Source organism: Macaca thibetana, chromosome 5 (assembly GCF_024542745.1).
Source record: "Macaca thibetana thibetana isolate TM-01 chromosome 5, ASM2454274v1, whole genome shotgun sequence".
Taxonomy (NCBI): Eukaryota; Metazoa; Chordata; class Mammalia; order Primates; family Cercopithecidae; genus Macaca; species Macaca thibetana.
In genome coordinates, this window is record NC_065582.1 from 130,978,862 (window position 1) to 131,006,164 (window position 27,303).

The following is a 27,303-nucleotide window of genomic DNA, read 5'->3' on the forward strand; positions in this document are numbered from 1 at the left end:
CTTGAGTTTTTCTTCCAACCTCCTTTAAGATTTTTTTCTTCCATTTTGGTAGGTACTGTAATTTAACTTTTTATATATCTACACGGTAAAATTTATTAAAAAGGTTTGAGGAGGGGGAAGGACCACCAGCTATTAAATTAGGAAGCTACAATATTTAAACAGCTCCTCTTAACATGGAGTGTGTCTAGCATTAAGTGTGTCTAGCGTTTCTGCTTTGTTTTCTGCATTCAAGTGCCCCTTGTTGTAGCTTCCAGCTCACTGGAATAGAAAAGAGAGAAATAGAAATATATTTGAGGTTTGTGTGATGAAGATGGCAGTTCAACTTTCTCAGCCATTTGTGGGCAAAAAATAAGACTGGATCTCTATTTCATTCTTTATGCTAAAATTGCAGATAAATCAAAGATTTAAATATAAAAATAAAACAAATGTACTTGAAGAAAATAAGTGTGAAATTATTATAACAGTAGAATATGGAATTTATAAGCTAGACATTTAATCCCAGGAACTGTATTAAAAAAAGATTAATGCATTGCCATATAACTTTAAACCATTAAAAGTTCCCCCAGACTCATGAACCCAAACTCATAAATTAGAAATATTTGTTACTCATTTGATAAGTGTCTAAGTTTTATAATTTTTGATGGTTGTGTAAATCATAAAAGGGTAAAAATTCCAAAAAAGATAAAAAATGCCCAAAAGAAAAAGGGAGCATAGAAGAAATCTAGTCTGACTTGTGATTTAATTTGCTTACAGTAGTAGGATCTTATTTTCTTGTGATTAGGTTTTTCTTTTTTTCTCTGTGTGTGTGTGTATGTATGTATGTGGGAGTGTGGTGGAGTTATGTGTGTTTGTGATGGTAAGATGGAAAAAATAAATACTACTGATAATTTTAGATCTAATTAGGCTCTAGTTAATTGATGCATTACAGTATATTATATGCTTCCTTTATTTGTCAGTAAATGTGCTAATTTTAGTTTTTATCGTTGCTAGTGTAAATTTGATCGTGTATTATGTCTTTGGACTTATTTCTGAGAGCTAGGCAAAAATAACGAAAGGTTGAAAAAACATAAAAGCATTCAAGTCAATCTGAAATTATATTTCTGGTATTTTACCTCCTGTCAGAGGGCTTTATAGACTTTTAAAATACTGTATTGAGTAGTAAAAGCTTAATAAAGTAGAGATTTTAAAACCATAATGTACTTACCTGTAATGTAATGTGTTTTAGAAAATATTTAGATTCTTCACAATTTTATTCTTTTGCTTTGTCTTCTTTAAGAGACAAGGTCTCATTCTGTGGCCCAGGCCCTGCTGGAGTACAGTGGTGTGATCAAAGCTCACTGTAACTTCAAACTCCTGGCCTCAAGCGATCCTCCCACCTCAGCCTCCTGAGTAGCTGGGACTATAGACATGTGCCACCGTGCTGGGCTATTTTTTAAATTTTTGTAGAGATTGAGTCTTGCTGTATACCCAGGCTGGTCTCAAACTCCTGGCCTTGAGCAGTCCTGCCACCAGTCTCCCAAAGTGTTGGGATTACAGGCATGAACCACTATGTCCGGCGTGCGATTTTATTTTTTATATTTTTCAAATGTGGCCTTTTGTGTCTTTTGCCATTTTTTTTCAGTGTCTCTGTGTTTATAATATGTAGTTAGTGATTTATATTACTTTTAAATAAATCCTACATTCAGAAAATCAGGAATTCCTAGCTTCCCTCGTAGTTTTTGAATGTGAAACCTTTGTCAGTTGTGTATTCATGCAATGTAGTTTTTTCCATATATTAACATAAGATAAAGCATAAGAAGATATACATCTTTTTAGTATTAGTTCCATTTGCATCCATTTCATAGCACACAGAAATTTTGAAAATGAAATAGCTTTGACAAATCTTTGTTAAAACTGTATGGTTTGTGGTTACTTAAGAATTTGAATATACTTTTTCTTGTTACTAATTTAGGTCAAGAGTAGTTACCATTATTTACTCTTCATAAAGCTTAGTTGAACTATTAAGTTCTTTCTTTCCTGGAGACTTTTCCTCTTAAAAGTAATGGAGTCAATTGTTTAGAACTTTTCTTAGCTTTTGTTAACTCTCCCAATAGACAAATAATGGGGCCAACATGGGGGATGAGGAAAGAAGCACTTTGCATTTCCAGATCCAAGAGTTGAATTTAGAGAACCATTTAGAGGAGAATGAGAAGCGTAACTAACAGGATTACTGAATGGTTATGAATAATGTACCGAAAGCTGGCTGCCTCAGTTTTCTTTTGGCTCCTGTGTTGTAAGGTGATTAAAGAAGTACATTGCAGAGATTAAGAGCAAGACTTCTAGAGCCAGTGTTGGATTGCATCTGCTCTGTTTGGTATGGAACATTGAGCACCTCCATTTATCTCAGTCTTCCCATTTCTAAAAGGGTCATTTAAAAAGTACCCACCTCTTAGGGTTATTGTGAGAATTAAATGAAAGACGAAAAGTGCATTTTAGTAAGAGATAGCCTTTAATACTGCAGTCATTATTACTGTAACAACTAGCACTACAACTACTCTTGATATCAATATTACAATTCTTTATCTAACTTAATTTCTGATTTTCTGGATAGGGGCAGGACATGCTGTCAGATACTAGAACATACTTTCCCTGCAGAAATGTCTTCGGATGCTTTGAAGTGGAATTCGGTTTTATGGGTTAATGGTGGATCTACCAAAGGCTTACCATAAATTATCATCTATTCTAGAATATACTGTAAATATAACTACTAAGATTATTTTTCTTATCTCATTTTGTACAGTAAGGTAGTGATGAACACCAGGTAAAAGTTTTTTTTTTTTTTTTTTTTTTTTTAAACTTTTGGGTCTTCTCACTTATTGCTTTATGGTTTCTTTATCTTTGCTCTTAAGAGCTCATGTATTGGGGCTAAATTTATTATTTTTATTATCATTTATTTATTTTTTGAGACCATGTCTCACTCTGTCATCCAGGCTGGAGAGCAATGGTATGATCTTGACTCACTATAACCTCCACCTCCCAGGTTCAAGTGATTCTCCTGCCACAGCTCCCTGAGTAGCTGGGACTATGGGCCTATGCCACCATGCCTGGCTAATTTTTATATTTTTAGTAGAGATAGGGTTTCACCATGTTGGTCAGGCTGGTCTTGAACTCCTTTGACCTCGGTGATCTGCCTGCCTCAGCCTCCCAAAGTGCTGGGATTATAGGCATGAGCCACCATGCCCAGCTATTTATTTATTTATTTAGAGACAGGATCTAGCTATGTTGCCCAGACTGGTCTCAACCTTCTGGGCTCTGATCCTCCTGAGTAACTGGTACTATAGGTGTGAGCCACTGTGACTGGTTCGATTAGGTTTAAATTTATTTCAATACCCATATTGTGGGAAATCAGGAATTTGCTTGCTTGTTTTTACTAAATTCAAATTTATTATGGAAATTTAATAATTTCTACAAATACTGACAGAGCAGTGCAATAAATTTTCATGTACCTCATGAAAATACCTCACCCATCCTCAGTGGTTATCAATTCATGGCCATTCTTGTTTCCTCTGTAACCTCACCCACCCTCTTCTCCTATATTATTTTTGAAAAAAAGAATCTCAGCTACTTCAAAGTACCTTTGAAATGAAAGATTAAGATAGGGTTTCCTTGGAGCTTTTCAATCATCGGCTCTGGGTTACTACTTGAATAGCTGTAGAGAGAGGGCTCTGATCAGTAACTTTTTGGTGTAGTTACTAGGACTATTCCAAATGTATTATCCTGGCATTATTTAGTGCTACTTAATGTTTTAGTTATGATTGAACATATTATCAGCTATTAAATTTAGTTTCATTTCAGCACCCGTATAATAAGGTATGTAGGACACATGTTACATAGTAACATGTAAGTTTCTGTAACAATGTCTAGGTTAACAGATAGAAATAATGTTGATGCATGAAATATTTATGGTTGGAAAATTAGAGTGGATGTTTCCATTTCAGGGAAATTAAGGGTAATAACTTGAAGTTTGTGGGAGAGAACAATGTGTCTTTATGGAGGGAAAACCAAACAAATTTTAAGCAGAAAAATTGTTTTGAGACTTCTATCCAAAGTATTTTCTTTTTAAATTTGTTGAGCTATTAGATTAGAGATGGTGGCTTAACTTTATTTAGGCCCAGGCATGGATCCTTTGTTTTGTGTAACTTGATGGTAACTACTTTAATTTTTGGCTTGGGTCCTTGACTAAACCATAATATAAATTGACTGCTGCAACAGCAACTCCTTTAGCTTCTATTTTTGTTGGAATGTGCAGGGATTTTGTGCTTTTCTATGCAATATTAGTAGAGGCATAATTAATTGAATTGCCTCAGACCAGTGTCTACATCAATAGGAAATATTGTTGTAGTTTAGTCATATACTACCTTCAGTACTGAAGCTCTATTTTGTGTTCTTAGGTTGTGTTAGTAGTATTTGTGTCAATAGAAAGATTTACACAATTGAGTGAGCAGAGGAATATTATTTCTTGTGGCTAAGTTTTAAAAAGTTGATTTTATATTTATAATAGAATCAGATTCAGTGGTAATGGTCTTGTGATGATTCACGTGATCATTTTAAGTTGAGTTAACAAGGGTGTATTCTAGCTTCTCTGCCTTTTTTGTTTGTTTTTAGACCTAATCACAAAATACTACTTTTAGGTGAACTGAACACACAGATTCCTTAATCCATTTCTTTTCCCCAAAAGCATATTTTGTTAATAGATGATATAGTTTTATTGTCATGAAGTAGCAATTAATAAAACACTAAACTCGAGGTTTAATTATTTGCAGGAGAAAATGGCTTTAGAAAAACTATAAAAATTGAAGGGTCAATTTCTTGCCTTTTTTTTTTTTTTTTTTTTTTTTTAAAAAAAAAGAGGCAGGATCTTTCTGTCGCCTGTGCTGGTTTGCAATGGTGAGATCATAGCTCACTGCAGCCTTGAACTCCCAAGCTCAAGCCACCCTCTCACCTCAGCCTCCTAAGTAGTTGGGATTACAGGCGAGAGTCACCATGCCTGAGTGAAATTGTCCTTCTTCAATCAGTGTTTAGCTGTATTAAATGTGAGACCTCTGCACTCTAGACTACATCCTTCAGTAATCCAGTAGTACATTTTGCAACCCATTCTCTTGAAGAGTTCAGTAAATTATATTATCTTACTTAAGTGCTTAAAGATGCCTTCATGATTTTTTCCTTTTTTTAACATGCTGATAATACTCAATTTAGAAATATTCAGAGATAAAAATGTAGCCAAGAGTTCTACCTGTGGGTTTTAGGTATGATTATTCATCTTTTCATACTTTGAATTTAGAACCAAGTCAGAGATGGTCCACTGGAGCTCATCAGGTAAAACTGTCAACTTTTTAGTATTGATAAAGCAAATTGCAGAATGAAATTTAGATCTAAAGCCAAAGGATCCTGTTTCTGTGTTCGCAACCTTCAAATTTACAAACATCCAGTCATAGGCAATGCTGAAAAACCTTCGACTTCTTTCACAGAGGCAGGTTACTTACAAAATATGGCTCAGCAGAGAACATGTATGTTCTTAAAATAACCTGTTCTGAAAGAAAGATCACCAGAAATTGATGGATGGAGTTGCTTCATTCTTTTTTCTAGTCTAGCAATATGACAAATCACTATCTTTCCCATGGGGGAGAATGAGTTATAGTAATAGAGATCGTGGCACTACACTAGCACAGTGGCTTCAAACTTTTTGTGACTGTGAATCAATATATTAATAAAAAATATATTTTAGTTATGACCTGGTATACACACCACACACAGAATATACACACGTAAACTGAATCACATTTCATGAAATATTGCTTTTACCATATTAATATACTCTAATATTTTCTGTTCTTCTTTATTAAAATAAATAGTAGTTCTGACCTTTTGAGTTGATTTTATGTCACATAAATGGGATCAGTACAGTTAGGCAGACTAAACTGGCTCCAGCAGATATATTCCCACATGAAAACATGACCCAGGGAATGCGAGGTCCTTGTGTTTGCTTATAAGATAATATCAATTCTACCTGCAACCTAGCTACCTAATCATTAGAGGATATGGTGTGCTTAACTTGAGTGACAGAAATACTTATATCCATATAGGTTAGGACACAAAATCTCAAATTTATTTTTTTCTCCCTTGGTGCTTCTCAACTGCTATGAAAGAAAACAAAACAAAGAAAAACCAGGAATGCCTGAACTATCATTTAATTCCTCTCTGGATACTTGAAAAGTTTTTCTTGGATTAAGCCAGGCCACAAAAGAAATACATTCTTATACCATACCCCTTTCTTTTACTGCATGGCATTTAGGCCACTAGTCCATACTGATAGAGTGTTTAAAACATGACCCTGTGTCACTCACTGCTGTTCCTAAGGATGTTGTTCACTTTGTGTGAGCTATCTTTAGAAAGACTCAACGGAGAATTTGCTCTCTAGCTTTCAGTATCACGAATAGTGTTTTTCCTTAGCACCTGATTTGTTTTTGTATTAGATACACTGTGATTCATGTAATGGATCATATTGCCCTGTTTATATTGACAGCTAAAAAATGGAGAGCACATTTTGGGCCTGCATTTATGACCAAATTATATGTAGTTTATAACTTACCTCATTATCCTGTCCAACCCCCAAGCCATTATTTTTCTGTTAGTTTTAATTTTTTTATATATTAAAAAAAAATCTTGGTTTTGTGTGCCACTTCAAGTTCTTTATAGGACTAAATATGTATAATTAGCTATTGTTGAAATTAGATTTTAAAAGCCAAATAAATTTGTTAGAATAGAAAAATAGGACTATATGTTTGTGAATTAGGTAGATTTCATGTGATTTGTTTGGTTTTTAAAATTATATGAATAAGTATTTATTGTTAACAGTATGTTTAAATTTATCCCGATTTTGTGTACGGGTGTTATGTTAAAAACATTTAATATCTGTTGGTATCAAGATAAAATAAACTTTGTGGATTCCTCAGATCTTTTCTGGATTGAGTTTGAATATAAACTAGCAAATATTAGAATTAAAATGTTTTTAGTTATTTCAATCTAGCAGTGGTGGTAAAAATTATTAAAAATTCAATTTTATAAGTGATATATGTTAGCATTATAAATATCTAAAATCAAGTTACATTCAGAGTTTTTGTATATTTTACACTGAGCTCAGAATCTCTCAAGTAAATTATAACTTTCCACATAACTGTGTTTTTGGCCAAAATAAGTTTATCATGTCATTGGAGATGTATCACACATTCTGTATTCAAAATATTACTTAAATTTGAAGGGAAGATTTAATTCATTTTGATTTATAATTTTATGTAACCCATTTACATACTTAGATCTCTCTATACATTTTTTTATTAGTAAACTTAAGAATATCATCCAATTCTTTAAATTTTACATTTTAAGTAGTTTAAAAAGGATTTAAACATTATAACAACTTAGTGTTAATTAATGAGGTAGACTTTGAGATGTCTTAACAAAATCTTTTACTTATGGAATTGAGTATAAATGTCAACCTTGTGAAATTTAGAATTAAAAATTATCCAAGAAATAGAGTACTACCAAATGGTAGTGGTCATTTTGGTAGAAAAAAGATCAGGCATTTCAAGCAATGCTGTAAGGTTGTTTTGAAATCTGTTCATAAAAACCATAAAACTCTGCCCATATTTCTGAGCATGATATGGATAACATGTTAAGATACAGAACTATGGTGAATGTTGTTAGCATCAGTATGGGAAGAGAGCATGTTTTTGGAAAACGACAGTGCCAATCCTTTACTACTTTGTTAGATTATAATGTACACAATTGAGACTTTTCTCAATGGTTCAGGATCACTTAAAAATTAATACAGGTATTAATTATTTTGAATAGAATTATTTTGAGTAGAATTATCTTGAAGGACCTTTTTACTATCGCCTTGGAACTTTCTTGAATAATTCCCCAGTGTTCACTAAACTCACTTTTTCTTTTGTGTCACTTTGTCAATAATCATGTTTGTCATTCATACTTGTAGTGTAGGCCTCTTCTGTGACTGATCTACCCTTAGCTTGGGATAATGCTTTATTTATAAAATAGCAATTTCTGCATTTTCTTTAGGTATGAATAAAGTTTGCTAGAATCGGTTGAGGTCTGTCCCAATGGGGCTTTTCCTGTAGCCTGCACGTTGTTGGAAACGCCTCATAGAGTAACTCTGTGGTTTTACTTTACTCACAGGACTATTGTTAGATCTGTGGGAAGGAACTACAAGACAGTTGCTAAAAGTTTGAAAAAGACAGTTACTAAACGTTATGAAAAACCAGATAATCTACTTTTTTACTTTAGGTATTGGCATATTCCACACATCTGTACCATTCTTGAGTGATCGCTTAGGAATGAATGTGATTTGAACTCATTCATGTTGAGAGGGTGTCAAATTGAGAACCAGGCAGATCCCCACCACCTACAGTATGAAGGACCCTAAAGTAAATTGGTTGAATAAATTAAATCCCAGAGATTCTTGGTGAATTTTGAAGTCTTCCTCAGTATACCCATATTAAAAGGAGATGACGAAGCCAAAGTAATTGTGGGCTGACATGACAACTGGATCAGTTTCATTAAAAAGGGCAAACTTGAAGATGACTCCAGCTCTTTAGAGGATCTAAAGGGACCTTGATGGACAGTGGAAGAAATCACAACATGGAATTCCTTGAATAAAAATTTATTGACTTAAAAAAAAAAATTTGCTAGAATCATCACTGATCTTAGAATGGAACAGAAAATATGTATTTTTTATCTTATAATGTGTGCTGCTACGTAGTATAATGTGTGTTTCATAAAACTTCTTAACATTTTTATCTATTCTTGCAGGGTTCATGCTTGAACCAGATCCGGAACATAGACCTGATATATTTCAAGTATCATATTTTGCATTTAAATTTGCCAAAAAGGATTGTCCAGTCTCCAACATCAATGTAAGTAGGTTTTCAAGTAGGATATGAATTTAAAATTCATTTTATCATATGTGAATATATTTACTTTCAGAGTTACTTTTTTGTTTGTTGCTGTTGTTAAACTACAGAGTTACTTGTTTCATGACAAGTGGTCTGATTGTGTGTTTGATTATATTTGTGGTACAAAGCTTCAGTACCCAGACTATGCACTGAGATACCTTGGGGAACTGCAGCAGACTCAGGCAGCATATTTTGCATTTTTGAGGAAAACACAGGGACATCTTTGTGACCTAGCACAAACTAATTTTATTAAGTTATTTGGGCCTAACCATTTAATAAACAGGACTATTAGATTTTTTTTTTTCTTAGAAGTAAACAATTACTGAGATACTGAGCACTGTGTTAACTAAGTTTGGGGAACTTTGGTTTAAAGAGCACAGGCATTGTTAAGTGGGAACTAAACAATGTGTACGCATAGATATAGACAGTGAAGTAATAGACATTGGAAGCTTAGAAAGGTGGGAAGCGGATGAAGGATGAGAAGTTACCTTATGGGTACAATGTACACTATTTGGGTGATGGTCATACAAAAGCCCAGAGTTCACCATTATGCAGTATATCCTTGTAACAAAACTGCACTTATATCCCCTAAAACTTAAAAAAAATTTTTTTTTAAAAAAGCACAGGCAGTGTAAACAGAGAGACCCAGATTCAGTTTTGTCCTTATCAGTGACTGACTTTGAATCTTTTGGTAAGTTACTTTAATGTCCATTTCTTTTTCTGTAAAACATGGATAGTAATTATAAGGATTACATGTAAAACCCAGTGCCTAGTCCATGGAAGGTGCTCAGTTGGCAATAGTTAGTATTATTTAAAAGCTTTGAATTTTATTCACTGTCTGTACAGTGCATTTAACTACATTAGGTGAATCGTGTAAGGCAAGTCTCTGCCAGTGTTAATAAAGGTCTCTAGAATCATCACTGATATAAGCCATTCTTGACTTTGTAAAGATCATCTGGCCTGACCTGTTTCTGTAGGGTTTCCTTTATGTGTAACTTAATCTACCCCACTAAGAAAAAAAGAAGGAATGTGGTGCCTTTCTTTTTTTGAAGCCCTTGCCATATTGATGTATTATTTTCTCTGTTGAAGCTGAAAGCTTTGCAGTTCTAAAAGTAGATAAGTAGACTCATTCGACGTTTACTCAGCAAGTATTTATTGAGTACCTACAATGAACTAAACATTGAGTATAAACAAATGAACAAGGCCTTCCGCCCTGATTTTCCAGGCCTTACATTGAGTGTCTTGAAAATTATCTGTAGTATGTAGAAACAACACTTGATGCTTATCCTTGGTGTTTGTTGCTTTTTCCAAAATGCAAAATAATCATTGATTTACAAGTGTAATATAATCTTTCTTTTTACTCAAGATTTACCCACTTATAAATGGACACAATGGTGTTCTTCTGCTTATTTTCCAAGGTTTCTGTGGCACATGAATATGAAATTGACATTTGTGTAACATGTAGTGATATTTGCAGATTAGATCTGGTGAATATATGTGAACAATTTATAGGTATCTGATATGATAGTAATAGCGTCTCATAGTACTTTTAAAGTTCAATAATATATCCATAGCTTACAAAAACTTTCTGCAATTAAAAAACTAAAATGAGAAGTTTTATTTTTTTCCTTCCAAGAATTCTTCTATTCCTTCAGCTCTTCCTGAACCGATGACTGCTAGTGAAGCAGCTGCTAGGAAAAGCCAAATAAAAGCCAGGTAGGCAAAACTATGCTAAAATTGAAAAGGCATTAAAAAAAAATGATAGGTTTTGTTTTTACTCCTAGCAAGTATAATTGATTAAATATCATCTTCATCCACAAAAGATGTTGTGTTGCTTATTGTATGTGGTATAATTGAGATAGCAAATACAAAATAAGCTTTTAAAAATACTAGATAAAGAGTTTGGCATCATCTCACTGGAACTGTTCACTCAATGACAAGTGATTGTTTGATGATGTTAGAGTGGGTCTTTTTTTTGGACAGGGGTTGTCATTTTCATCACACAGCAACTCTAATTTAGGAAATACTGTGTTTTCAGTTTATAAATACCATGTTTATTTTTTAAATTTAAGGAAAGAAAAAATAGCTCTTACAGGCAACTAGAATATATAGAATATGTATGTACTTTGTAGAATTTGTAATGAGTGGTTATAACTATAATACTTTTTAGGGCTGGTAAATATGTTTTCAATCTTATTTTTCAGCATATTTATTATATTATTAATAATAAGTTTGAACTATATTATGTAGGTTAAGACTGAATCTGTTAATGACTGATTTTTACCCCCCTCACATGTTTTTGAATTTAAAAGTTAATAAGCAGGATTGTATCTTAGATTATCAGACAGGTATAATATTATATTTGGGGAGATTTCTTGGTCACAGCAATTTTGTATTGTATGTTATTTATGCAAAGTTTGTTTACCCAATACAAAAATATATTTGTTCATATGCTTTTTATATGCAAGATATAGACAATTGAAACACAAAGGAAAAAAAGCAGTTTTTATTTCCAAGGAGTTCACATTCTAATTGACAAGTAAACAATTACAACCTGATAGATACTAGGCTACTTTGAGAGTGTGGAGGAAGGGAAAGACTGGGAACAGAGAAAACAGGAGCACATACAGAATGCTTTCCCTGCGGATGGGAGTTGCTGCACTCCTCCTTGAATGGTGAATAGTCAATCACCTGGAAGGGTGGGGAGTGAAATTATAGCAGGCAGGCAGTTTAGGCAAGAATGACCCTTGTGAAACTACAAGACTAGGACAAAGGGGGACATATACCGGAGGTAGATAAATGCCCGTCATGAACAACTTTGTTTATATATCATGCTGAGAAATTTGGACTTTGGCCTATAGGTCAGTTAATTTTCAACCTTCTAGTCAGTTCTACTCTTTGAGACTTGGTTGTGACATGTGTTGTAAATGATCTGTTACTTATAAATGTTAAAATTTCATTTGTGAATGACTTATTTTCAAAAATGGTGTTACTCTAAAAATATCTTCATTCACTTGAATTTCAAAATGTTCTTTTGAGAAGAGATGAAGGTGTAAGGTTATATCTAACCTGCAGGAATCCAGCTTGACCAACAATGGATCTTATCTATGACGTAGCTTTAAGTAGCATCCACTGTTATAGTTGAGTGGCAATTAGGAATTATTGTAGGATTTGTCAGTTGAATTTTATTGTGACTTCTGTTTTTTAAAATAATTAGTAAATAAATCTTTGAGAAAGTAGGTGCAGATTTTTTTAAAAAAGCATAAGTCAGCTGAACAAGAATGATGATTTGGTTTTCTTTTCACCCTAATGCAAGTTATAGCTGTGGAGTTACAAGACAGTGAAATAGTACTATTAAAATTCACAGTGCTTATTTATAGTATGTTAAATCTGAACATTATGTATATTAAAAAATAAGGTTGATTGGTACTTACTGGTTAATATAAATTTAGTCTATGAATATTAGTGAAAACTTGAAAAAATCTTAATGTATACAAAGCTTAATATTAAAAAATTTAGTTTTTTTCATGTAAAGAGCATATTTTGGGAGGAGAAATCATTTACTAGCAGTTTCATTACATGTTTTCAAAAAGCACCTGTGGGTTTTTCAGCTGCCTTCAATCTGTGGTACTCTTTGCCTTCTTAAAAGGTCGCTCTCATCTCCCTGAACTTTGCATCTGCTCTTGGTATGGCTTAAGATGTGAAATTTATCTGACATGTCTTAAATATGGAGACACTGAGAATCACTGGCCTGGCAGATGGAAACATTGAAGGATTTTAAGCAGGAGAGTGTGAGTCTGAGTTTTAGGAAAACTACAATGATTTTGTTCAGGTGATGGCGAGGAGAAAGAAGGGAAGCAGAAAAACAGCTCCGTGACTGTTGTAATAGTGAAAATGAGGCTATGCGGCAGTATTGATGCAATAATTACTGTTTTTAACTTCAGTCAATTTTGTATCTCCCTATGCCAATCTGCCCAGGCATTTTCTTCCCATTCCTTCCCATAGAATACCTGGTTTCTCTGTCACTGCCTAATGAAATCAAACTTATTCAGAAAATTTTAAACCCCAGTTTCTACCTGAAGCCTTCTGTAGCCAGATTAGGTTAAAAGTACAATTACATCTCCATAAACTCTTGACAGCACTAGCTTGGCACTGATGATTTTTACTATCTTATATTTATTACATTTCCACTAACATGTGCCCTGTCTTCCTAGGTATACTGTGAATTCTTTGAGGACAGGGTGTTGTGCAGTGTTTTGCTGGATATCAGTAAATGTACAATACATATTAGCACTTTGGTAAAACAGGAGATGTCAGAGTGAACAAAGTATACAGACTTTTAATATGCTTCTTAGGGCTTTTGCTATGCCTACGTGTGTTGTGAATCTCTAAAGAGGGTTTAGATCAGCAACAAGGCAATGTCAGGTCTGGCCTGTCCTAGCCACTTAATACAGAAGGGATAGTTAAACAGAGAGATTGTGTACAATATTTCCCCCAAATTACTTGAGCTTAGGGAGTATAGCATTGGTTGTAATGGCACATCAATAATTCAATGTCAGTAAATACTTGATTATCATTAAAACAAGATATAATTGATTTTTTATATATATATACCGATTATATGTATATATACAGATGTACAGTGTGTATATATATCTGTGTGTGTGTATATATATTTGGCCTATTAGTTCAATTTTCATGTCTTTTACCATCCCCATCCCATCTAGAGCATTAGTATTATTTTCAGAAAACAGCATACATGTAATTCTAAGATCTTTTGATTCTGTGTCACGTTTTTTTTGTTCCTCTTGGAAAGAGTTGTTAGTAGGGTTCCCTCTTGTGGTACATACAGATACTGGGAAATAACTGGATCTGTGCACTTGTTGATAGATGCAAATGCAGCAGATGTGTGCTTCATAAATCATATGTATGTAAAAATTTAAGTATTCACTTGAAAATGTGTAAGGGGATTTAATAAAGATATTTTATTGTGAATCCTGTTGGAAAGTGAACATATGGTCCTATTAACAAGTATTTGAATTTTTGTACTTAATTTATAGAAAGCAAGCATGTTGATAAATATATATTTTACCTTTTTTTTTGTTTGTTTGTTTAAAAAAAAGCAATGTCGGTGTCTTCTCACATTATATTTATGGTCTCTTGATTTCAAAACTGTGTTTACTGCTTAACTACCCACATCTGGGGCCTAAACTAAGTCCTAGTGGGATAAATTTTATATGCTTTCCATTCTGTGTTCTGAGTAAAGCAAAGTTAAAGATTCAATAAGTTGAATGTGAGCAGGTGGCACCTGTTAAAAGTTTTGGCTTATTTTGTTTAACATGCCCTAGGCCACAGTCTTTTCTTTTTTTATGCCTTGGAGTCCAAGCAAAGGGAGATTATTCCTTGTTGTTTCTTATTTTTATTTCCCTGACAAGTTCAGAGAGTGGCTCCCAGTTTTGTCCAAAACCTTATGAAAAGGTTTCTGTTTATTTCTTTTCAGTATCATTTCATCTCCTTAAGAGCAATTTCTGGGACTATGTTCTTTTTCTGCTGGTTTTGATAGCAGACTATGAATGGTTGTGTACTGTTTTAAGGAAAATTGTTAGTTTTATTTGTTTTTCTATCTTTATTAAACATTTGATACTTGAAAATGAGCCTTAGGAGAAAGATGAGGACTAACGTGATTATCAGTAATAGTTAAAATGCATCTGTTGAGTTGGATGCTTTATAGAATAAATAGTAAATTAGAAATAATCCCAATATTTAGAATGAAATATATTCTTCTGTTGTAGAATAACAGATACCATTGGACCAACAGAAACCTCAATTGCACCAAGACAAAGACCAAAGGCCAACTCTGCTACTACTGCCACTCCCAGTGTGCTGACCATTCAAAGTTCAGCAACACCTGTTAAAGTCCTTGCTCCTGGTGAATTCGGTAACCATAGACCAAAAGGTAATAGAGCCCTGCCAATCTCATCCTCTTAAAGGTTAATGTGAATAAACCTTTTATGGTTTGATTTCCTGACCTCAGGTGATCCTTAATATTGTAAAGCGGATAACATAATGCTTTCAGAAACTTTCTACTGATGTCTACTAAATTTGGTTGGTTCCTCAACAATTCAGTTGTTGTAGGCAAAGGGAGTTACTGGCAATATGAAAGTATGGTACAAAAAACTCACAATTTGCTTTGATACTATAAATACAAACTCTTATCCCTAGAATCATCAAGTAGTAGGGTTTGAGGTTGGGAATAAAGTTCAAAGGTATGGAAAAAATCTATGTTATATGAGAAAGAAAGAAAGTTGAAACACTAGTCTTACAAAGTTATATGTCTTTGCATTGCACCTAAAGTCTTGGTGAGGGACTATCTTGAACCATCGCTATGGACATTACAACATAAAAACTTACCTGATTTTGAGAAAAATTTACTTATCTAAAGTATCTTCTAAGCATGATGGTACAGCGTGGTACTTTAAAAAAATTTTTTTCCCCCAAAGAAATATCCCTAACATTAGAGTAAACTTATTTTCTCAAGGATCTGGGGTATAACCTGAAGACTCACCTTAAAGAAATCCTGTTTTGCACTTTATTTCATGATCAATCTGTCGTGTTTTAATGTTAAAATGTTTTTAATGGGATACCCTCATGGTTAAGAGCCTACATTTTGAGTCTCACGGACCTGATTTGAGTCCTATTTCTCCCATTTTTAAATATAGCTTCTAAAAGTACTAGTACCTATCTTAATAGGATTATTGGGAAGATTAAATGGCTGTTTAATATGATACCTGATACATGATATGCCTTTGATAAATGTTAACTGTTAACTACTGTTATCAAGTAAAGTATATGTTCAGGAAAGGTAATGTTTATTTTTATTTTTTATTTTTTTTTTGACACTCTTTTCCCCCGGGCTGGAGTGCAATGGCACCATCTCAGCTCACTGCAACCTCCCGCCTCCCGGGTTCAAGCAATTCTCCTGCCTCAGCCTCACAAGCAGCTGGGATTACAGGCACCTGCTACCATGCCCAGCTAATTTTTGTATTTTTAGTAGAGATGGGGTTTCACCATGTTGACCAGGCTGGTCTCGAACTCCTGACCTCAGGTGATCCGCCCACCTCGGCCTCCGAAAGTGCTGGGATTACAGGCATGAGCCACCGCACCCGACCTGTTTGTTTATTTACTATTTGTTTATTTTTGAGACAGGGTTTTACTCTGTCACCCAGGCTGGAATGCAGTGGCACTCCATGATCATGCTACTGCATTTGTGCCTCCCAGGCTCAAGCGTTCCTCCCACCTCAGCCTCTTGAGTAGCTAGGACTATTGGTGTAGGCCACCATGCCTGCTAATTTTTTAGTTTTTTTTTCATAGATTTAGAATTGGGTCTCCCTATGCTTCCTATGTTTCCCAGGCTAGTCTTGAACTTCTGGGCTCAAGCAATCCTCCCATCTTGGCCTCCCAAAGTGCTAGGATTAAAGGCGTGAGCCACTGCACCCATCCTGTTTTATCTGGCATATTGCTATGTACTTCTTTGGTAAACAAGTACAATAATTGGAGGAGTATTCCATGGAAAAGGGAAAACAATGTGAATTTGAAATAATTTGTATTTAATTCCTATTTCATCATTTCTTAACCCCACTGTTCTCTTATGTAAAATGGAATAACAACTACTTTTCCTGTTATGAGGAGTAAATAAGGTGTGATATCTATGAAAATTTTGTCTCATAGTAAACATTCAAGGTTAGTTTGTCTTTTTTATAGCTTTTTGGGTTGGAGGCCCTATCAGTCTTATTTATCATGCATTAGTGTCCCCCAGTCAGAGAACGCTAGAAACACACTTGTTGTTGAACAAGTTATGTTTATTACTCCTAAACTATTCAGATCTGTGGGGTGTGTCAGGAAGACGGTGCTTGAAAAGACATATTAAAGGATTTGGGCTTGTTTGGGGTAATTTTGGAGAGGCTATAAGGAAGTGGGAGGCCAGACATGCTGACTCATGCCTGTAATCCCAGCACTTTGGGAGGCCGAGGTGGGAGGATCACTTGAGGCCAGGAGTTTGAGACCAGCTTGGGGAACATAGTGAGTCCCCATCTCTACAAAAAATAAAGAATTAGCTAGACAGGGTGGTTCATTCCTGTTCCAGCAACTCAGGAGGCTGAGGTAGAATGATCACTTGAGCCCAGGGATTCAAAGGTAGAGTGAGCTGTGATTGCACCATTGCAGCCTGGGTGACAAGGCAAGACCTTATCTTAAAAAAAAAAAAAAAAAAAGGACGAAAGGAAGTAGGCTTTGCTCTTTATTGGATACTGTCAAGAAGAGGGCATATGAAGCTGGGTGCAGTGGCTCACGTTTGTAATCCCAGCACTTTGGGAGGCCAAGGCAGGTCGGATTGCTTGAGGCCAGGAGTTCAAGACCAGCCTGAGCAATGGCTTGGTGGTGCTCACCTGTAGTCCCAGCTACTCCGGAGGCTGAGGTGCGGAGGATCCCTTGGACCCAGTAGGTGGAGATTGCAGTGAGCCAAGATTGCACTGCTGCACACCAGCCTGGGCAACAGAATGAGACTCTGTGTCCAAAAAAAAAAAAGAAACAGTGTTATGATATGTTTAGGTTTCTTAATATAAATTTTGTCTAGAAGGAAGGAAGCTAAAGCCTCAGTAGCTAAACATGTTGAGACATTTTTGGGGTTTGGACAATGTTCATGGTTTTGTTGCTGTTCAGACATGATTTTGGAGTGGTCTTGTTTTGATCCATCACAATCATAGTGGCCTTGTCTAATGTTGTATGAGATTATTCAACAGGAGAGCACCAAGACTTAGCTGTGATTGCCAGGCCTACTCCTGATGTCAGGGGCCATGTTTCTCTTTCTTACATGCTTTCAGCTTAAGTTGGAAAAATGTTCCTCTTTTTCCCCCGATAAGTGCATTTTTTTTTTAACATTTCTTTACCCTTTAAAAAGAATACAAAAATTAACATGTGAGTATTGTATTTTAAAATATTCGGATTATACAGTAGTATTCAGTGAAAATGTGAACATCTCCCTCCATTTTCTTCCCAGAGTTAACCAGCAGTGTTTAATGTTCATCTTCCCAGTCCTTTTTTATGTTTTTACATGTATATATACAGATATAAATAATTCATGTTGTATTTAAAATAAATGGAGGCCGGACATAATGGCTCACTGCCTGTAATCTCAACAGTCTGGGAGGCCGAGGTGGGTGGATCACTTGAGGCCAGGAGTTCAAGACCAGCCTGGCCAACATGGCAAAACCCCATCTCTACTAAAAATACAAAAATTATCCGGGTGTGGTGGCACATGCCTGTAATCCCAGCTACTTGGGAGGCTGACACACAAGAATCACTTGTGCCCAGGAGGCGGAGATTGCAGTGAGCCGAGATCATGCCACTGCACTCCAGGCTGGGCAACAGAGCAAGACTCTGTCTCAAAAATAGTAAGTAAATAAAATAAAATAAAATAAAATAAAATAAAAGGAGTCATACTGTACATACATATTAGTTCGTTTTCTTGCTGCTGATAAAGACATTCCAGAAACTGGGAACAAAAAGAGGTTTAATTGGACTTGCAGTTCCACATGGCTGGGGAGGCCTCAGAATCATGGTGAGTGGTGAAAGGCACTTACATGGTGGCAGCAAGAGAAAATGAGGAAGAAGCAAAAGCAGAAACCCCTGATAAACCCATCAGATCTCATGAGACTTATTCACTATCACGAGAAAAACTGGCCCCCATGATTCAGTTACCTCCCCTTGGGTACGTCCTACAATGTGGGAATTCTGTGAGATACAATTCAAGTTGTGATTTGGGTGGGGACAAGGCCAAACCATATCATTCCACCCCTGACCCCTCCAAATCTCGTGTCCTCACATTCCTATTTTTTTTTTTTTTTTTTTTGAGACGGAGTCTTGCTCTGTAGCCTAGGCTGGAGTGCAGTGGCCGGATCTCAGCTCACTGCAAGCTCCGCCTCCCGGGTTCACGCCATTCTCCGGCCTCAGCCTCCCGAGTAGCTGGGACTACAGGCGCCCGCCACCTCGTCCGGCTAGTTTTTTGTATTTCTTAGTAGAGACGGGGTTTCACCGTGTTAGCCAGGATGGTCTCGATCTCCTGACCTCGTGATCCACCCGTCTCGGCCTCCCAAAGTGCTGGGATTACAGGCTTGAGCCACCGCACCCGGCCAGTGTCCTCACATTTCAAAACCAATCATGCCTTCCCAACAGTCCCCCAAAGTCATAACTCATTTCAGCATTAACCCAAAAGTCCACAGTCCAAGGTCTCATCTGAGATGAGGCAAGTCCCTTCCACCTATGAGCCTGTAAAATCAAAAGCAAGCTAGTTACTTCATAGATACAATGCGGATACAGGTATTGGGTAAATACAGCCATTCCAAACGGGAGAAATTGGCCGAAACAAAGCGGTTACGGAGCCCATACAAGTCTGACATCCTGTGGGGTGGTCACATTTAAATGCTCCAGAATGATCTCCTTTGACTCCAGGTCTCACATCCAGGACATGCTGATGCAAAAGGTGGATTCCCATGATCTTGGGCAGCTCCGCCTCTGTGGCTTTGCAGGGTACAGCGTCTCTCCCGGCTGCTTTCATGGGCTGACTGTTGAGTGTCTGCAGCCTTTTCAGGCACATGGTGCAAGCTGTAGGTGGATCTACCATTCTGGGGTCTGAAGGATGGTGGCCCTCTTCTCACAACTACACTAGGCAGTGTCCCAGTAGGGACTCTATGGGGACTCTGACCCCACATTTCCCTTCTGTACTGCCCTAGCAGAGGTTCCCTATAAGGGCCCTACCCCTGCAGCAAACTTTTGCTTGCACATCCAGGCATTTCCATATATCTTCTGAAATCTAGACTGAGGTTCCCAAACCTCAATTCTTGACTTCTGTGCACCCACAGGCTCAACACCAAAGGGAAGCTGCTAAAAGGGTTGGGGCTTCCACTCTCTGAAGCCACAGCCTGAGCTCTACGTTGGCCCCTTTGTTATTTCTTTTTTAACCTATAAGTTACTTAGGTTGTTATTAAAGTTACTTATTATAAAGTTATTAAAGTTACTTACTGATATTAAATTTTCAAGGAGATAAAAGATACTAAAGGCTGGAAGGATAGGGGAAGTGAGGGGTAGGGAGGGATTTACTAAAGGATATAAAATTTTAGCTAGATAGGAAGAATAAATCCTAGTATTCTCTACCACTTAGAATGACTAGTTAACAATATTTTGTATAATTTCAAATAGGTAGAAAGAGAATGTTGAGTGTTCCTAACACACAAAAAAAGACGATGCTTGCAATGATGGTTTTGCTAATTACCCTGATCTGATCACTTTGCAAAATATGTATTAAAACATCAATATATACCCCATGAATATGTACACTTATTATTTGTCAATTAAAAAAAATTTCAAGGTGAATGATTTTTGAGTAGTTATTTTAATACTCTTTCACCTGGAAAGAAATACACTTAAAAGGCTAATGATGGTTGTATCTGTGTGGTGGATTTGTGATTCTCATTTTTTAACTTACATTTTTATAAGTATTTTCAAGGATAGTTAAAATGAACATGCATTTCCTTATAAGTAGAAAAGTTAGAAATAGTTATAAAACTATGTTCATAAAGCTGTTGTACTTAGGTCTGAGGAAATTTGAGGATACTAACACTGATGAAAAAAGAACCCTTGTCTCCCTCCTTGCACTCTCTCCCCACTCTTTCTATCCTCTAGGATTGAACAGTTGCATTTGAATGTAGGGTAAGTTAGAGGAGAATATAGAAATTATAGTGTGTTAGTGTATTGCATTAAGTGTATATCTTACTTTTTAGTTAATGTTTAAAGTTTATATATAGGATTTGCCTAGGGCATAATTTATGGAGCTTATAAATAAATATCCGTTTAGGAGACAGTGTTAATGGATTCATTACAGTGAGCATTTATTAATCATCTTTTGTATAAAAGGTTTTTTGGGACTCTTTGAGTAAGTCATCATCTTTTCACTCAGGGTCCCTGGCTAGGAAATAGCCATGTAAGTCATTAATATGTGCAAGACAGACTAAAATGGAATAAACTGAGTGGAAGTGCTAGTTGAAGGAACAAGGAAGAGAGATTTGAGCTAAACTTTAAAGAATAAGAATTTCAGTAGGTGGAAAATGGCATTCTAGACTGAGAATTATTTTGGTAATGATACATACTCATGATAGTACATGATATAGTTGAACAGTGTAGAACAAACTAACATGGATATTGTGTTCATGGAGAGCTGAAGCATGAAACATGAAGTGTTTCTAAGATGTTGACTTGTTCAAAGTTGTAGATGACAAAATTAAGCTTCTTCGGTACTTATAATTAAAGTAAATCCCTATAAACTCTATGCATATGGAAGTTTCTGTATTATAAATAAGGATATAAATGCCTTAGTTAAATTACTATTGAAATGAGCATGTTGAAATCCAGCTTTTTAATTGAAATCATTAGTATGGTAATATAAGTGTTTGGGACCTTGTCTCTAGGGGCACTAAGACCTGGAAATGGCCCTGAAATTTTATTGGGTCAGGGACTTCCTCAGCAACCACCACAGCAGCATAGAGTACTCCAGCAACTACAGCAGGGAGATTGGAGATTACAGCAACTCCATTTACAGCATCGTCATCCTCACCAGCAGCAACAGCAGCAGCAGCAGCAGCAGCAGCAGCAGCAGCAGCAGCAGCAGCAGCAGCACCACCACCACCACCACCACCACCACCACCTACTTCATGATGCTTATATGCAGCAGGTAATTTTTTTGTTTCTTTAAATATGGAAGTAGTGTGAAATTGATGCAGCAAATTGAGTATCAGTGAATTCCTTTTTGTATCATGGGCGCCTTGAACTCTAGATTTGAGTAAACACTTTCCCCAATTTTCTGATTATGAAATAATATTTAATTTGCAATCAGTGAAATACTTAAGAATACTCTAAAATAGGTTGCATTGTGGCCTTATAAAGAAAAGAATGTTCATCTGAAACATTTAGTATTCACAAATAAGTACTGCAGTTTATAATGAATATTATCTGAGGTTACATTTTGAGTTCACAGACTAATAATGCTATTGTTGGAAAGGTGATATTAGGCTTTGCAGAAGTAACATTGTCTTAGATTTTTGTCACCTCCTGGTTTTGGTTGATAGATCCAGAGTGGAGGGTGGTAAGTAGGTGGTACCATGGGATGCCCAGAGGACACCACTGGAGGGGAGATAAAAGGAGAGTGTAAATTTAGTGTAATGGATCTTGGTTAGAATTCACTTCTTGTGTCTTTATCTTCTAGGAAAAGGTGGTAAATGTGTTTTGGTAACTTTCTTCTAAACATTCTTAAATTGTGCTACAAGTGGTTTTAATTGAATCTCTGTTATGTTTTGTTGATAATTTTGAAACTAGTTCTGGATCAGAGAATTGCTTCAGAGAATAATTTGCTCCTTTTTTTTTTTTTTTTTTTAATAGCAACCACTGTATTAGTGACTTTTTCTTAAATATTTAAAAGAGGATTTTTGATTCTGGCCAAATGAGCCTACCTTCAAAACTTTTTAAAAAGGTTTATTTCATCTTGCTGTGGTTTTCTAGTAATAGAGCTGTTCCTGCAGATGATTGGTTTTAGGTTTCTGATGATAAGCATATTTATTAATAAATTATAGTAATTTAGAGTGTAACTATTTTGTGTTGATGTTTGGACTGCTGATTTCTCAAATCATTATTATGGTAAGATCAATACTTTGAAAAAGGGCTCTGACACAAAAAAGGCATGAATAACATTTATTAATTTGTTTGATTTTCTCATTGTAGTATCAACATGCAACACAGCAGCAACAGATGCTTCAGCAACAGTTTTTAATGCATTCGGTATATCAACCACAACCTTCTGCATCACAGTATCCAACAATGGTAACTTAAATAATTTCTAGAGATTTCTCTTAGTATACATTATGGTGTTGGAATTCACAGTATGAATCATATTATGCAGAATTTAATAATTCAAAATCAAGTTAATTGACATGTGTTTTATCAAAGCCAGTCATATATTCTCAAACAACTTTAAATTGCACATAAATATGGCACATAGTAATTGACTGATAACATACTTCTCTTATTGTGTAAGGGAAATGATGTCTTACCTATAGTCTTTTGTCACATGTCTCTTTCATTCAGCAAATATCTATTGAGTAAAAAAATGAAACCCAAATGGAGAGTGTATTTGCTTCAGAGAATAATTTGACCTTTTTTTTTTTTTTTTTTTTTTTTTTTTTTTTTTACAGCAACCACTGTATTAGTGACTTTAAGCTACTCTTTTTCTTGAAATATTTAAAAGAGGATTTTTGATTCTGGCCAAGTGAGCCTACCTTCACAACTTTTTAAAAAGGTTTATTTCATCTTGCTGTAGTTTTCCAGTAGTAGAGCTGCTCCTGCAGGTGATTGTTTTTTAGGTTTCTGATTTTGTCACCAATGTGAAAGGAAGGAACATAGTAAATAGATGCAGTGCTGACAGTGCTTTAGGACTGGAGCATTGTTTTGTATAATATCATTTCTTTTTTCAGATGCAGCAGTATCAGCAGGCTTTCTTTCAACAGCAGATGCTAGCTCAACATCAGCCGTCTCAACAGCAGGCATCACCTGAATATCTTACCTCCCCTCAAGAGTTCTCACCAGCCTTAGTTTCCTACACTTCATCACTTCCAGCTCAGGTTGGAACCATAATGGACTCCTCCTATAGTGCCAGTAGGCAAGTATTTTTCCAGTGAAAGCAAAGGAAATTATTGTGGAAGTGGAAGTCATTGTTGAATCGTCGGTCATTAAGTTCTCTTAAATTAATTTGGACTTATTTTTTCTGTAGAGCCACCCATTCTCTCTTCCTAGTCCTGTCTTCTGGTCCCTTCGCATCCCCATCCTTCCATTTCCTCAGTTAATTCTGCTTACTGTTATTTGTAGGTAAGGCGTAGCAACATCTAATAGCATTTAGGGCTAAGGATATTATTGTCTTGTGTGTATAGGCATTTTTTGTAATGTAAGTATAAACAACACCCTAACAAGTGACTTTAGCAGTTAAAAATAAATCCTCATAGACTTTTTCTATTTACATGTTATTACCTTTGATTAATTTTACTGTTTACTCATAAAGGTTGTATAATTTAATTTAAATAGGTATAAACATTTTTACATATATATATTTTAAGATGATATATAGTAAACATACTGTTACTATAACAGTTGGGAATAGTATATTTTGGCTATTTAGATATATTGGTTAGGTGAGTTATAAATTAAACAACTTTGGTACAAATTTTCTTTTACATATAAAATGGCAGGTGCTTTGGCATCTTGTAGTTAAGAATCATCATGAATGCCTCCTAATGTTTTTAGATACTTAGGAGGTAGGAGCTGTTAGACTTTTGTTACAGGAACACTGAAGAAGTTCTCATACAATGCTATTTAAGGATTTGAAACAATAGCTGAGAAAAGGTGTCTATAAGCTTTGGCTCAGAGTTGAGCAGGAGAAACAGCAGCATCAGTAGCATACTTGTACACTGCATCTCAAGAGAGAGCTAAAGTATGCAGTTTGCTATAGAATGCCTCCCAACCTCTGTGTGTGTGCGCGCACGTGCGTGTGTGTGCATGTGTGCACACATGCACCAGGGACAGATGGTGGGGCGGGTATGGTAGGGAGGAAGACAGAAACATGAACTGATTTCTTGAACTTCTTTTCTAAAGTAAGAATTGGGGTGGAGGAATTAGGACAGTTTTGTCTAGGGAGAAAGCAGAGTATATGGTTAAAGGCCAGTTTAAATGTCCAGCTCAGGCAGGGTGCGGTGGCTCATGCCTGTAATCCCAGCACTTTGGGAGGCCAAGGCAGGTGGATCGCGAGGTCAGGAGATCAAGACCATCCTAGCCAATATGGTGAAACCCTGTATCTACTGAAAATACAAAAATTAGCTGGGTGTGGTTGTGTGCGCCTGTAATCCCAGCTATTTGGGAGGCTGAGGCAGGAGAATGGCTTGAACTCGGGGGTTGGAGATTGCAGTGAGCTGAGATCATGCCACTGCACTCCAGCCTGGTGAATCCATCTCACAAAAACAAACAAACAAACAAACAAACAAACAAAACCTTCAGATCAGTATTTGCCAAACTCGTTGTCATTTATCTACTCTAGTTAAAGTGTTTTGCTTTATTCATGTAGTGCTTTTTTTCTTTAATAATTAGGAACATTATTGTGTATAATAAAATTAAAACCTTATACAAGATCCACTAAAATATAAAGTACGAAATGTAAATTGTAATCTAATAAATTTGCTAAGTTCGCTAGTGATAAGAATGGAATAATTTTCCTCATTAAAAATCGGATATTCTGCTTGATGATTGCTTAGTTTAAGATACCGATGAGTCTATTGTATTAATTAGATGATTGCTTTTTTCCACTTTTGAAGCTAACTAGCATAAAAAAATGTCAAATCTAGTGTATTTAGTTGGAAAGTAGAAAAGATATTAAACTGTCTTCTCTGACATAGCATAGGTATTGTGTATACTTCATATTGTAAAAGTCTGTCAGCTTCTGGAAGCAAAGTTATGTCACTGATGAGAATGGGATGATGAATTAGAAATCTGTCTAAACTTCTGATTAGTTACAAAGAAAGTTGGATATCCAGGGATTTGAGGCATACACTGGCATGCAAGGTGCTGATACCTGTAATGTATATTAATTACTGTAGCACGGCTTGCTTTGTTCTCATTTGTAGTGATGCTATTCGACAAATCACAGGTTTGATACATTAGATACTTTTCTTTTAATTTCTGTGTAACTATTAAAAAATAAGTTATCACAAAAATCATCTTGCATTCCCCAGGTTAGGAAATATTGGGTTGCATATCTGGGAAAGTGCATAAGACTTGTTTTACTCCACTCCTATGAAATTATGTATTTAAGGATATGGTAGAAAAAATTATACACTCAGCCACTAAAGGTTAGAAATGTGGAACTTCATGTGTGAACATTGCTCCAGCCACACTTGGTACGTCAGTGCTACTGCATTAATATTATTATACCTATTTAACATCAGATTGTATGTTGAGTGTAATGTCTTCTGTAACAATTTAAAAAGAGCTCTACACTAATGTTCCTGCTTATAACTAAGTCAGTGGAAGAAGAGAATTGGGGTTAAATGTTTGTCTCTAAGTGGGTAAGGGGCTATTTGAGTAGAATATAAGAAACTAAGTAGTTCCTTAGAGGAAAAGAGTCACTATCTTTGTTGAAATGATTATTTCCTTTTCTTTTCCACTGTCTTTTGCTAAACTTTCTACTCTTCCACCATATTAATTTATCTTTACTATGAATATCAGAGAGTATTATTGTTTTATATTCCAATAATAGTTAAAATAAACATTTTCTATGCATACGTTATCTTCTTATGATATAATTGCCCTGCTGTATTAGTTATCTGTTGATGCCTAATAAATTATCTCAAAACTTAGTGGTTTAAAACAGCAGTAAACATTTATTATCTTACATACTTTCTTTGGATCAGAAATTTAGGAGTGGCTTAACAGGGTGGTTGTGTCTGGTAAGGCTGGTTCGGCTCTCCTCTGAAGGCTTGGCTGGTGCTAAAGGATGTAATTTACAAGATAGTTTACTCACATGGATTTGGGCAGGAGGCTTCAGTCCCCTGCCACATGGATTTCTCCAAAAGACTGCTTGAGTTTTCTCTTTGGCAAGGCAAAAATTATTTTGAACAAGGAATTATTGATTCTGGTTTCTCCCTCAACAAGTGATCCAAGAGACAGAGCAAGGAGGAATCTGAAATGTCTTTTTAGACCTAGTCTCAGCAGTCATGGGCTGCTGCTTGTGCCATGTTTCATTTGTTAGAATTGGGTCACTAGATCTAGCTCATGTTCAAGGGCAGCGAAATTCAGTTTCACCCTTTGAAGGGAGGAATGTCAGATAACTTGTAGACATATTTTAATACCTGTTTAAACTACGTTAAGGTGATACCCTATTGAGTTACAGCCCGCTAATGGGAATCCGTAAATTTATTTTGGGAATAGTAAGAGGGTGATTCATATAGGGAATCAAAGTTCTAAAAGGAATCATTGACAGACAGGAGGGGGAATGCCCACCATCTCTCTCTGAGTTTTACACACTCTGATTTGTTTTTTTTTTTCCCTTCAATTTTCTGGATAAAAACATATCTGATCTGTGTTTTAAGGACTGAAATTTCTTAGAGATAGTTTTGGAATTAGAGATGGGACTCTGTCACAGGAGGCAGGCTCAGAC

At 35.7% G+C, this 27,303-nt stretch overlaps 1 protein-coding gene and 1 non-coding gene across 2 annotated transcripts in view; both read left to right on the forward strand.

Moving 5' to 3' along the window:
* BMP2K (BMP2 inducible kinase) overlaps positions 1-27,303 on the forward strand; it is a 142,874-nt gene that overhangs the window by 75,994 nt on the left and 39,577 nt on the right. Inside the window, exons 8-13 of the mRNA XM_050791138.1 lie at positions 8,863-8,966; positions 10,642-10,721; positions 14,798-14,961; positions 21,524-21,786; positions 22,830-22,928; positions 23,579-23,763. Of these exons, the coding sequence (XP_050647095.1) occupies positions 8,863-8,966; positions 10,642-10,721; positions 14,798-14,961; positions 21,524-21,786; positions 22,830-22,928; positions 23,579-23,763 (895 nt within the window). The remainder of the gene's footprint in view (positions 1-8,862; positions 8,967-10,641; positions 10,722-14,797; positions 14,962-21,523; positions 21,787-22,829; positions 22,929-23,578; positions 23,764-27,303) is intronic.
* LOC126955862 (small nucleolar RNA SNORA18) lies at positions 8,138-8,269 on the forward strand. Its single transcript, XR_007726148.1, has one exon. It is a non-coding gene; the product is annotated as a small nucleolar RNA SNORA18 (small nucleolar RNA).